This window comes from Lipophrys pholis (assembly GCF_963383615.2).
Source record: "Lipophrys pholis genome assembly, chromosome: 14".
NCBI lineage: Eukaryota > Metazoa > Chordata > Actinopteri > Blenniiformes > Blenniidae > Lipophrys > Lipophrys pholis.
In genome coordinates, this window is record NC_137633.1 from 105488 (window position 1) to 118592 (window position 13105).

The 13105-nt window shown below is 42.0% G+C and overlaps 1 protein-coding gene across 1 annotated transcript in view; it reads left to right on the forward strand.

The window, feature by feature from the left end:
- exoc3l4 (exocyst complex component 3-like 4) overlaps positions 1-10467 on the forward strand; it is a 33490-nt gene extending 23023 nt beyond the window's left edge. The window contains exons 10-14 of the mRNA XM_080479800.1: positions 2020-2143; positions 3117-3239; positions 4255-4407; positions 4922-5043; positions 8008-10467. Of these exons, the coding sequence (XP_080335926.1) occupies positions 2020-2143; positions 3117-3239; positions 4255-4407; positions 4922-5043; positions 8008-8227 (742 nt within the window). The 3' untranslated portion in view covers positions 8228-10467. The remainder of the gene's footprint in view (positions 1-2019; positions 2144-3116; positions 3240-4254; positions 4408-4921; positions 5044-8007) is intronic.
- Positions 10468-13105: the final 2638 nt, after the last annotated feature.

A 13105-nucleotide genomic window follows, 5' to 3' on the forward strand; every position in this document is an offset into this window, starting at 1 on the left:
ATCTTAAATAAAAGATGAAGGTGTGAGATCCGAGCACAGACTGTTACAAACCAGTGAATTGTCAACAATAAATATACAATAATCACCAAGAATCATTCAATTCAGCTAACAGGCGTTTATTAACAAAATGTATTAATTCATAAATAATTCTGGAATCATCTCATAAATCAACACATTCAAGTAGCAAACGTCATCGAACACGGAGATCTAATCTATTAAACAGCAACACTATGTACAAAGTGTGTGTGTGTGTGTGTGTGTGTGTGTGTGTGTGTGTGTGTGTGTGTGTGTGTGTGTGTGTGTGTGTGTGTGTGTGTGTGTGTGTGTGTGTGTGTGTGTGTGTGTGTGTGTGTGTGTGTGTGTGTGTGTGTGTGTGTGTGTGTGAGTTCTGGAGTGATGAGGGTGATGGGTGTAATGACCACACACGTCCACCAGGTGGAGGCAGACTTTGGTGGGTCAGTGTGGTGACCGTGACGACCACTAGGGGCATGCGGCGGCGCGCAGAGGGAGAGCGCAATGACTTGATGCGTCCACCAGGTGGATGTCAAGAGGGATTGCGATGACCCACGCGACCACTAGAGGCGTTTGACTCGCTCTTTCTGGGGACGCGGCGGTTGCTTAGCGGCCAGATAAACAAGGTGGTCTCGGAGCGAGGCACTCTACTGAGGGCGTAACGAACGGGCGGTTCCGTTGGCCCGGTTCTGAGCGCCGGAGTTCTAAGTGGATGTCGGGACCTGCAGTTAGAACTCTGGTGATCGAGGCAGATGTGGTCTTGCAACAGATAACAGTTGGTTGCTACATGAAGCTGTGTGTGTCTGTGAGCTTATCTGATCAGATAACAGGAGCGCAGGGCTGCAGACAGACCCGGCTTACTGAAAAGGGGGGGGGAGACAAGAGAAAGACAGAGAATTCTGGCGACGCTCGGTTCTGAACCCTGGTTCCTCCACACAGAACTTCCAGTGGACTGGAGCTCACTTGGACCTCTGGTTCTGAGGTGGAAAACCCGATTCCCGGACTTGGTTGGTGCTCGTGAACGCGCGTACACAAACATATGAGATTCTGCAGCCTTCTCAGCGGCACATTCAAACACATTGCATGTTAGCTTCACGCTAATCTAACAATATCACTGCCCAGACAAAAGCTCTCTTACTGTCCAGTTGTTTGGTGCTGGACAGCACCGTCCGTGGTCCTGTGCGGTTCTGTGAGGCTGCGGTAACTGGTTGTCTGAATTCAGCGTCCTGAATTCAAAGGCCTGGCTTCAGCTGCAGGAGTGGACAGCGAGGCAACTGAAGGAGGAGAGGAGACGCTGGCTCGAGTCTCCAGAATCCCCCAAAAACAGGAAAAAGGAAACAGAAGTAGTCCAAACTGTGTCCTGCTCATCCAGCGGGCTGGCGTTGGTTCTGTCTCTTGGAAATACTTGGTGCTCTCTTTAACATTCCGAAGTAGCAGAGACGTGTGTCTCTCTCAGTGTTCGGATTGATAAGCCAGGAAAGTTGGTAGGAAAAGTTTCACCAAGCTTGAATTGCGGACCCCTGTGGTGTTCGGGTCGGGTTCGACCATCACTATTGGTTGCCAACCTGGGGGGTTGGAAAATTCCTGGGGTCTTTGGCCTCTTCCCTGCTGTATTATGGCCTGTTTATTGTTGCTGGTGTTTCTCCTCTGGGGGAGAAACTTCTGGAGGAGTTCAATGGAATCTTCAGCCAAACAGTGTCAACATGTGCAGTGCACATTTCACAAAATACTCAACTATGATTATTCATTTTTAAATAGGAAAAAAATGTAATTCATTCACAAAAAAATTGCAGTTAAGTAATTGTTACTAAATCAGCAAGTCAGATGCAGAAAGGTTCAGTAACTGCTTGGAGAAAGAGAAAGATCACTGTTATATGGAGAAAAAAAGACATTAACGTCATTGACCCAAGTGTTTGCATTCATCAGGAGTCATATCGTTAATGCAAATTGATATATCTCTTCATAGATTTCTGAGCAGATGTTGTTGTCCTGGTTGTCCTCCTGCAGGCAGTACATGGAGGGATACAAGGATTCCTGTCCGAAGGAGGTGGAAGGCTTCAGGAAGGAGGTGAAATGGCTGATAGTCCGGCTTCTGCAGTGTCTGGAGGACCAGTTCAAAGACCAGGTCAAGGTATAACACAGTTCAGAGAATCGACGGAGTCTACTGTCGGAAGCCTGATAGCTGTTTTTCGGCTTCCCATTTAGTAAAGACGCCTGTGTGGGCAGAGATCAGTGGGCATGATGGACGTCTCTCCACAGTTTCAGAAAAGTAGCATTCTCTGTTTTTCCACGGGGAGTGGTGCATTTCAGAAATGGTTCACTCTCAAAGCCTTTTTCAGTGACTTCTTTGAGCGTCATTCTTCCTGCAGGATGAATAGAACACGAGCAAACTGCTTCCTCAAAATATTTGTAGCATCAGGTTTCGTATTACTGCTTCTCCAAATTGCTTTCTATAAACATCTCAATGTGGACCATCTGATCTCTGGAGTGAACTTGCTGCTTCGTGTTGTAATGGCCGTGTTTCGTCACAGTGAGCAGTCGAGCTGTGCTTCGTAAAAGGGGAATTAAAAAAGGGATCCAGCTTCCTAATCTCACACGCTCAGTCTGAAACTTCCTGAACAGTAAAGACATGCGGAGAGGAGAAGTTGTTTCATTGTGTAATGGAAACGTGATCGTTAACTTCAGGAAAACGGCTTCACTTGGTCAATAAAGCAGGAGAATATCTGCTCAGTTGAGATGTTTTTGAGAAAGCTGCATTGATGGTCACTGAAGGCAACAGGTCAGGTGAATACTAATGCTAAAGGTCACAGAGTGGGACAGGTGGGCTGACAACTATCAGTCTTTATTTCTGGAATACTTATATACTAAAATAATGCAGCAATATGTGTTTTAAAAAACAGGAAAATAGTAACCCCTCCCTCTTTGTCCAAACACCAGGACTGAACTTAGGCCCTGTTTACACAGCAATGATTTCAAGTTGAATTCTGGTTGTTTGTTTCCAAGTTTAACGATCCGACTCAGCTGAGCTCTGTCGAAGCTCTGCAGTGTGGCACCGGAGAAAACACTGAGTCCTGTCCTGTTTCTCCTGCATTCATATCTTCCAGCCCTTCCTCAGGAGGATGATGACGAGAAAGTGGCTCACCAACGACGAAGACTTCGAGCACCTCCACCATCAGACGGAGCTGCTGTCAGAGAACTGCAAGCTCATGAGACCTCCACACAGCCAGGTGAGGAAGAGGAGGAGGAGGAGGTGGGATCAGGATGATGAAGATGGGGAGGAAGAGGGGGAGGGATGATGAAGAAGGTATGTGATGATGATGAAGAGGAGGAAGAGAGGTCACCGGTAGTGGTGGCAGTAGTAAAGTTTAAGCTACAGTATCATGGACATACTCAGGGCGGCTGCTGCTCATCCCACAAATGTTCCCTTACAACAGTTTGGCATTTCGTTACAACACAAATAATCTACCAGACACACATTTAGTTACTTTTCATCCATAATTTACTGAAGTAAATCAAATAATTACAATAATAATAATAATTATAAAAAGTAAGTTTGATGGAGCGTCACGCTTCAGTCTTTCTCTTATCAAACAAATCAGTTTCAGTGGCTTCGATAAATTAATCTGAGCAGGAGACTTTACGTTGATTTGGATTTTAACTCTTCATTGCACAGCAAAATGTTTAAACCCCATAAATATACTGTATGTAACATTAATTACTCCAGAAATGAATAATCCAGGGAGGTGTGGGGGTTCTCAGTAGAATTCTGTGTTTTTAGGAACATTCAACATTTTGACCTTTGTAAAGTGAGTTTCACACTGAATTGTCAAAATACCATCACGAATGTGTAATGAGTCACATCATGTTACAAGTGTTTTGATATGTTTGTATGTTTTTATCAGGCATCACTACAATAAAATACATTTTGCTCGATGGCGTTTTCAGACATTTTCTGTTGTTGCTATGAAGGAGATTGACAGGAGTTCCTGATTAACTTTCCTGGTAGTTCCAGTGACTGACTGGAGGCTCCACTGTGTCTGTGGGGGTGTCAGAGTGAATCCCGGCAGCAGTGACGGAGAAATGAACGGATGAATGGGTGGAAGTGATAATCATATATGCTGCTGGTCATGTGGCAGATGAATAAAGACACCGTCGCCTCACTTCCAAGGTCCTGTCATTCTGTGGAACCCCTCCTGTTGTGTTTCCTCATGTTGCCTCTCTGTGTGGGTTTCCTGGAGACAGGACTTTGCCAGCCGGCTGCACTACCACGTGGTGAAGGAGTATGTCGGCCAGCTGATGAGGAACAACTACAGATGCAAGAACCACAAGCACGAGAAGGCAGCGCAGAAGATCCGTCAGCAGTGGAATAAACTCCGAGATCTGTTCGAGGACATGGTAACCACCTACACATCGTAAAGTCAACTAAACAACAGCTCATCTACTCGTCATCCTTCCCACGCCACTGGAGAATTTAAAAAAACCTTTTGAAATAGGAATATTAGTTTATTCACTTTGAGATCTTAACAATACTGATTCGTGGAGGAAGATGCTTTATAATCTGGATGTTAGAGGGGGAAGATGCTCTATAATGTGATGTTAGAGGAGGAAGTTGCTCTATAATCTGTTAGAGGAGGAAGATGCTCTATAATCTGGATGTTAGCATTTCTTTAAAGTAAAGGATTTATGAACTAATTCGCAGAAACAGCTGATATAAAATACCAACATGCGGACAGCTCTAGGAAAGAGAATTCAATTACTCTGTTGGGATGCTAATGCTAAACATGTCTACTGTAATCCAGATTAATGCTGCTCTTGAAGTATGGATGATGCTAAAGCTAACAGTGGGCTCAGTCAGAGAGAGACCGCAGCTCTCCAGCTCTCTTCCATCATTCTTCTCTGTGTTTTGCAGGAATCCAATCACAGCTGGCTCCACCTGGTGGGAGACCACCTGAGTGACATCATCGGACAGAAAAACAAGAACCAGATCAAGAACCATCTGCAGCCTCTTGTGGAGCATTACCCTGACTTCAGGTAATGCACAGGCTGCAGCGTCGCAGCTTCAGGACAGTGGAACAGAGGAACAGCTTTAATACAGTGGAACAGCTTCAGGACAGTGGAACAGAGGAACAGCTTTAATACAGTGGAACAGCTTCAGGACAGTGGAACAGAGGAACAGCTTTAATACAGTGGAACAGCTTTAGGACAGTGGAACAGAGGAACAGCTTTAATACAGTGGAACAGCTTCAGGACAGTGGAACAGCTTCAGGACAATGGAACAGAAGAACAGCTTCAGGACAGTGGAACAGAGGAACAGCTTTAATACAGTGGAACAGCTTCAGGACAGTGGAACAGAGGAACAGCTTTAATACAGTGGAACAGCTTCAGGACAGTGGAACAGCTTCAGGACAATGGAACAGAAGAACAGCTTCAGGACAGTGGAACAGAGGAACAGCTTTAATACAGTGGAACAGCTTTAGGACAGTGGAACAGAGGAACAGCTTTAATACAGTGGAACAGCTTCAGGACAGTGGAACAGCTTCAGGACAGTGGAACAGAGGAACAGCTTCAGGACAGTGGAACAGAGGAACAGCTTTAATACAGTGGAACAGCTTTAGGACAGTGGAACAGAGGAACAGCTTTAATACAGTGGAACAGCTTTAGGACAGTGGAACAGAGGAACAGCTTCAGGACAGTGGAACAGAGGAACAGCTTTAATACAGTGGAACAGCTTTAGGACAGTGGAACAGAGGAACAGCTTTAATACAGTGGAACAGCTTCAGGACAGTGGAACAGCTTCAGGACAGAGGAACAGCTTTAATACAGTGGAACAGAGGAACAGCTTCAGGACAGTGGAACAGCTTCAGGACAGTGGAACAGAGGAACAGCTTTAATACAGTGGAACAGCTTTACGACAGTGGAACAGAGGAACAGCTTCAGGACAGTGGAACAGCTTCAGGACAGTTGACCAGCTTCAGAACAGTGGAACAGAGGAACAGCTTCAATACAGTGGAACAGAGGAATAGCTTCAGGACAGTGGAACAGAGGAACAGCTTCAGGACAGTGGAACAGAAGAACAGCTTCAATACAGTGGAAAAACTTCAGGACAGTGGAACAGCTTCAGGACAGTGGAACAGAGGAACAGCTTCAAGACAGTGGAACAGCTTCAGAACAGTGGAACATAGGAACAGCTTCAGGACAGTGGAACAGAGGAACAGCTTCAGGACAGTGGAACAGAGGAACAGCTTCAGGACAATGGAACAGAGGAACAGCTTCAGGACAGTGGAACAGAGGAACAGCTTCAGGACAATGGAACAGCTTCAGAACAGTGCAGAAGCTAGGGTTAGGGGTTAGGGCTAACCCCTAACCCCTAACCCGTCCCTCCCAGAAGAGGACATCTGTCTTCACGGGACACTTGCTCTTGGATTTTAGGGCGTCCCTACATCAGGTTTCTCTGTATTGGAACACTGAAGTGAAATATGATCTGTTTTCAACACAGGCTAGGCTACTTCTGAATTGCTGGCATGCAGAGCATCCACAACATATCAAATGTTGATATCACCATCAAGATAAACTTGCAATACATCATGTAGCCCTGCAAGAAATCCACAGAGGATTTGTTTTATAGATGTTTCTAAAGCTATAAATGACATAAACAGTTGTTTTTGGTCTGGTTTTTCCAGTTTTATCACACTTGATAGACAGACGACCATGGTTTTTATATTGTGATGTGAAAAGTGTCAAAAGGGATTTGATTTCTGATTCTGGATGTATTTTGTAACAGTTCCCTGAGGTTTTTGCTCTGTGGATCATTAAAGGGTTCAACTGGACCATCCATGCGTCTCACAATGTGTGAAGGCCATCTGCTTCCCGGACAATCATTTACACTTCAAAAACCCAAACAGGAAGAATGAGAAAGTATGAAATCAGTGATTCACTGATAACAGTGCAGGGGACAAGAAGCTTTTATGCAAAACTCTCACAACATTAATTTTACTTCAGATTTAGGAAAAACATACACAAACTGACCGCAAACACTGTCACCTCAAAGCAGAAGTGTTTCTACCAATCTTTATATAGCTGAGGGAAATTTGGACTCTTGAAAAAATCAGGTGGTTGTAAAATAGAATGATCTTTCAGTTGATTAGATATCAGAGGCAGTTAACCTAAAGAAAAAGCTAATTATTGTATTTCTATTATATTATTCTCAATTCAATTTTCTTATTTTACTTAATGTTAAATATTTCTTTATTCATTATTTCTATATTGTAGTTCTCCTATATCCGAAGACATTCAGCATTTCAAAAGAAAAACTACAAGTAGACATTTCTTCAACTATATATTATTATTATTATTATTATTATTATTATTATTATTATTATTATTATTATTATTATTATTATTATTATGGTAAATGGACTTCACTTATTTAGCGCTTCTCAACTGTATGAGCTTTACATTGTTAATCACATTCACCCACCAATTGAGGCTGCGGCCCTGCAAGGCGCTGTCACTCCAATGGGTCAGTGTCTTGCTCACGGACACTTCGGCATGTAGGCAGGTGGAGATGGGAATCACACCTGCAACCCTCCCGTTGGGAGACGACTGCTCTACCAACCAAGCCATGCCACCCTTACTTATTAGTAGTAGTAGTAGTAGTAGTAGTAGTAGTATTGTTTTGTTGTTGTTGTGGTTGTTCTTATGGTTTTTGTTGTTCTTGTAGTCGTAGGAGTATAAGTATTTTCATCATTGTTACTATTTATTACATTTCAATTATGTATATTTTATCTTTATTTATATTGCACATTTTTAGTTCATCCATTTTTTTATTTGAGTAAACACTTTTCTCAGTTTTCTAAATCCTATAAATGTTTGAAGTTATACATATATATAGCAATACACTTAATATATTTACTCTATTGTATATGAGATTGTTCTGATTGTTTTGTATTGATTTCTTTTCATCATGATCTCTTCTTCTTTGGTATCGTCCTGCAGCAGGAAGCATCTAGTTGCCGTCCTGGACTTCAGGGGTCTGCTGAGGAGCCGCGAGCACCAGCTGATCCTCCAGCGACTCGCTGCTCTGCAGAAAGACGTGAAGAGAGACGACAGCGTCAACAACCGTGTCTTGTTCAGCCACATGCAGGTCACCGTCAACTCGGACTGCCTCTCCAACCTGCCTCTCTTCTGCCTCGGCATCCTGCGGCCCAACAGCTAGGAAAACACACGGTCTCTCAGCCGGTGGTCCAGGGCCACTTCAGACCTGGAAAACAACTCATCTACATGTGAATACAATTCAGACATTCGCTGCTTTAACTCGCTTCACGTGATGATTCACGTTCACTGGGAGCAACCTGGGCTTGATTATCTTTGGCTCATGGACAGGCTGAGATGGGGAATTGAACTGCCATCCTGTTAAACAGGAGATGACCCACTGCACCAACTGAGCCAAACAGAGAAAACCCACAGTGCTCCCATTCAGAACACTCCTGCGTTTGTATGTTGATAAAAAAACTGGACTTTTACTCAAGAACGCATTTTCCTACACATTTTACACGATGAGTCACTTTCTCTCAGTGTGAGGTGTTTTAAGGTTCAAACTTCAACTTATGCTCATTGCAAGATGTGGAATTGAACCGCTGCCATTGAGTTTGGAAAACAACTGAGCTTTAGAAGGGTTAGCTTTCCCACCACTTTGAATGGGCTGTTTCTTTAAGGGGTTTACGCTCCCGCCAACATTTTCTATGCATTAGTTTAATGTTTTCACATCTGTGCAGAGTATGCATGTTTTCTCTGAGCGTGTGTGGGTTTCCTCTTGGCACTCCACTTTCCTCTTATAGTACAGTACATGAGTTACAGGTTGGTTGGTGACTCTAAGGCCCCATTTTCACGACAATTTTTTCAAGTGAAAACACAAACCTTGTATTGTTTTGTTGCTCCGTTTACACAACAATTGTGGTCGAAGCCTCTGAAAACAGTTCCCAGGTGGAGCTTTTTGAAAACACTCTGATTTTGTCTCTATGGAAATGGAGGAAAAACTTAGTCCGAGTAGACTTTTCTGAAACGCTGCTACTACAGCCGTATTAACTAGTAGTTCTGCACATGCTCAGTAGAGCCAATCAAACAACGTTTCCTCTGTGGTGTCATGACTCCCAGTCCATGTTCTCCTGGGACTTGGTACTTTTATTTTGACAGTCACCATAATAACAATCCAACTTGGTGGTTTGTCCACTAGAATGTCTGTGTTCTTCCATAGTTAATGTTTAGAGCTCATTGTTCTCTGCTGTGTGTGCGTGCGTGCGTGCGTGCGTGCGTGCGTGCTTTCAGTACTGAAACTAACAGCACCAACATGTCATGTAAACGCAAAACTTTTCTCAAACTACAACACAAAAACTATGTATTTTCACTTGAAACGTTGTCGTGGAAACAGGACACCTATGTGTCGTAGGTGTGAATGTGACTGAAGTGGGTGAAGTGATAAAGAAGATACTGGCATTGGCACCTGATATATAGAATTGATTTGAACGTATGAAGAAGGTGAACGAATGGAGATCAGAGAGGAGATCTGCAGCTTCAGGTTAAGGTTCGCTTAAAGGTAGTCTTGAGGGGTTCCTGAGGAGAAAGGTTGGAGATATATAGTAAATATTTGTGTTTATATCATTTAAGACAAAGCAGGTGTCTTCTTAAATCAGCTCACTGGTAGAGACCGTGTCAAGGGAAGATCATTTTAGAAAACTTGACCCAGCAAAGTGTTAAAAACAAGCTTTACATTTAACTCAGTGTTTTGTTTTATTTAAGTGCCATAAATTAAAGATAATGAACATAGTGAAGATTACGGAAGATTTTTTTTTAATTCTGAGAAAAAATGATTTCAACATGTGGTCTGTAACTCTCTGGGATGCCACATATGTTCCCATTTATATCTCTGACTGAATGTGACGTCTTGACTTTCAAAACATTTTTATTGGAAGAGATCAGATAGAATCCAGAGAAAAAAACAAGATTACGAAACCTTCAAATGTGGAGCAGATTTAGCAGGTAAAATTAAGATTTTAGGGCAAAATTATCGGTCCAAAAAAAACGGAGGACCTGAAGCTCATACAAGAAACTGCAGCCAGGAGATAAATCGATGATGTTAACATGTGAAATTTGTATAGTTAAAAAAAGGGTTTTATTCATTTTAAATCTTTGCAGGAAACTCCAAACATGTTCTTATTTGCACATTTATTCTCTCATTAAATAATTTAGTTTTCTGGATGTAATTTGTTTCTGACATAAATTGAGGACGGTAAAGATTTCATAGTTTAAGTTAGCTTTCTCACTTCTTGCATCTGTTTTTGGGAACAGATGTAATGAAACCCAACATGTTTGTGTATGTGAACTTCAGTTAAATGAAATATGATGTTTGTGGTATATTCAATGTTCATTTTGAATAAACTGTATCATACAAACAACAGCACATCTGTCTGAGATTTATTATCAAAAAATCCTAATGCTCACCAATAAATAAAAACTGTTTATCAGCCACACAAAGAAGCTGTAAATCATTGTGATTATTTAGTTTGAAATGTTCCTGATTCATTGAAATAATCCCAAAAAACTACACAGCTGATTTCTGCAAATGAAAGTACACAACAAGGTTCCCCACTTCGAGTCCAGGGTGGCTTTGGGGACCAGGATTTCTCTAGTTTCTTGACTTGATGACTCTAAAAGACAATCACCCAGAGTTAGCTCAGTTCCGGGTTACTCTAAATGTTCCTGCTGACCATCTGGTTTTCACCGAGTTTACTCATACAGCAGGTTTGTTACTGCTTCCGCACTCCCAAAGGGCCTTAAAATCTACTTCACATCCTCCTCTGTTGCGTGCCCTGTACGAGGACACTTTGACGTATGGCAGGGCGGGTTGAGGATCTAGTCTGCAGCCTTGGAATTGAAGGACGACATACTCTCCTGACTGAGCCACAGCCTAGTTGATCAGCAGTACTATTACAGTAGGATTGCCTGGGTGCACTGAGGTTTATGTTGAAGTGATAATGTGGTGGAACAAAACACATTCAGACAGTAAGTTTTGTCAGACAGAATGAGAGACCGTAATCCAGCACAACCTCTGCCTCTCTTGTAAAGAATCTTTACTGTGACCTGTCACTTGTAACAAAGCAGATTTATGGTCATAAACACATTCAACACGTTTCCTGTTCAACATTTACTCTTGTAAATTGGGTTTATTGAGACATAAATGTTAACATTCTGTAACGAACGTTGGTTTCCAATGAACCAGAGTACCAATGCACAACATGATCAGTAGGTCAGAACTGTAGGTCGTCGACATACACCACGGGCACATTCAGGAAACAAATAAACGATGCTAACAGAGAACGCAGCTATTTTTCTGGTGGCATTCATCTGTAGGGAAACTGTTGTTTTATGGAAGCGGTTGGAGATTGTTATCATGGTCCAGTATTTTACCTCCATGAGTATTGACTTGTGTATGTTTAAGGCCTTTGATCATCATTGTCAGCGTTTTAATCTGTTGTTAGTAGCTGTAGCTCAGAGTACTGATCAGTGTCCTTAAATTCCGAACTTTGAAGTCAATCTCAGGTGGTCTGTGGTCAGATGACCATGGCGATCTACCTCTCACTGAGACCACGAATGTTAAGATCCAAAGTAGCACCACATTGGCTTGTCTTTAATTGGAGAAGGTTATAATGTGCTGGTGCTTTGAGTTTTGTTTTGAGGTATAGAAGATAGACAGATGACAGAAAAAACAGAAAGCCGCCGTTCCAATAAATGCTGGCTTTTCTGAAATGAGGTGAAATCTTGTAACATTCCCTGTGGTCTTTGTGGTGTCTGTCACATCCTCTTCTGAGAAACATCTGCTTCTTGCTCCGCTGATGCTCCAAACCACAACTCTAGAAGTTTGTCTTTCTTTCACTTTTACTTTTGTGTTTTGCAAAGCAATGCAGTAAAAACCCATTTATCGCAAAAGTCTTGAAATGAAACAAACTGCAGGAAATTCTGCCGTAATGCAACGTTTTCTGCAGTCATTTAAAAATCAACCACGTTAATAAGTCACATGTCACTGTTACAGGTCTGTAACAATGACATGTTTAAACTACAAACAAAAGATCTGGACATTTGACTTTGGTGGGTTATTTCTTTGTTATAATAATGCGTATTGGCAAAATGGCGAAATGCTCTTAATTTCCCTTTTATGCGTTTGTAAGCAACATACATTTGAGGGATGAGTTGTGTATGTAATGGTGTCCATTAATAATTTATCAAATCTTCTATGTGCGTTATATTCTGGACATTACACAAAATTGGAAGTATTTATTGAAATCGACAGTATCCTGTGCCCAATGGCAGATATTGTTTAAGTTAGGGAAGATAAAACATGACCAAATGTTGAAAGCTTTAGCAAAACAAACAGCTGATTTTATTTATTATTACAGTGTGTCACTTTTCACCCACAGTCAGGCGAATCTTGATTTTTCTTTCACACTTCTCATGTGCACATTTTCAGACCATCAATTTTCAGGGGAAATGTGCAGTAGCTTTGTTACTTAAATGAGATCCTGACATCAAAGTTCTCTGCTGGATAAGTTGCACTGCATTGAATGTCACAGACCACAAACACAGCGGCTTTCTGAACGATGGGGGGCTGTTTAGGATCCAGATCCTGCAGAGTGAGAGGTCAGTGATCGAATTAAACGTTCTTGTTTGACTTCCTGCTGAGTTACATGCAGACAATTTTAGGAAAACGACTGAACAGATGTTCTTGAATTGATTGTTTTTACTTACGTACGCTGTCTTCAGACAGCCATCATTGTACCATGCAGTGAAGGAGGTTATAATATTACGTTTGTTTGTCAGTCTGTCTGTAAACAAGATATCTGAAAAACTCGCTGAATTGTGTTCATTTTGTCGTTCTAAAAACGTATATTATAGACTCTTTTGTAATGACAGGTAGATGCAGGAAAGATTTTACCTTGCTGACATGTTTCGGCTGCATCCTTCCTCACAGTTTCATCCATCTACCTGTCTTTACAAAGGAATCTATAATATATATCTCAAAAACTAATGAGCAGATCTTCAT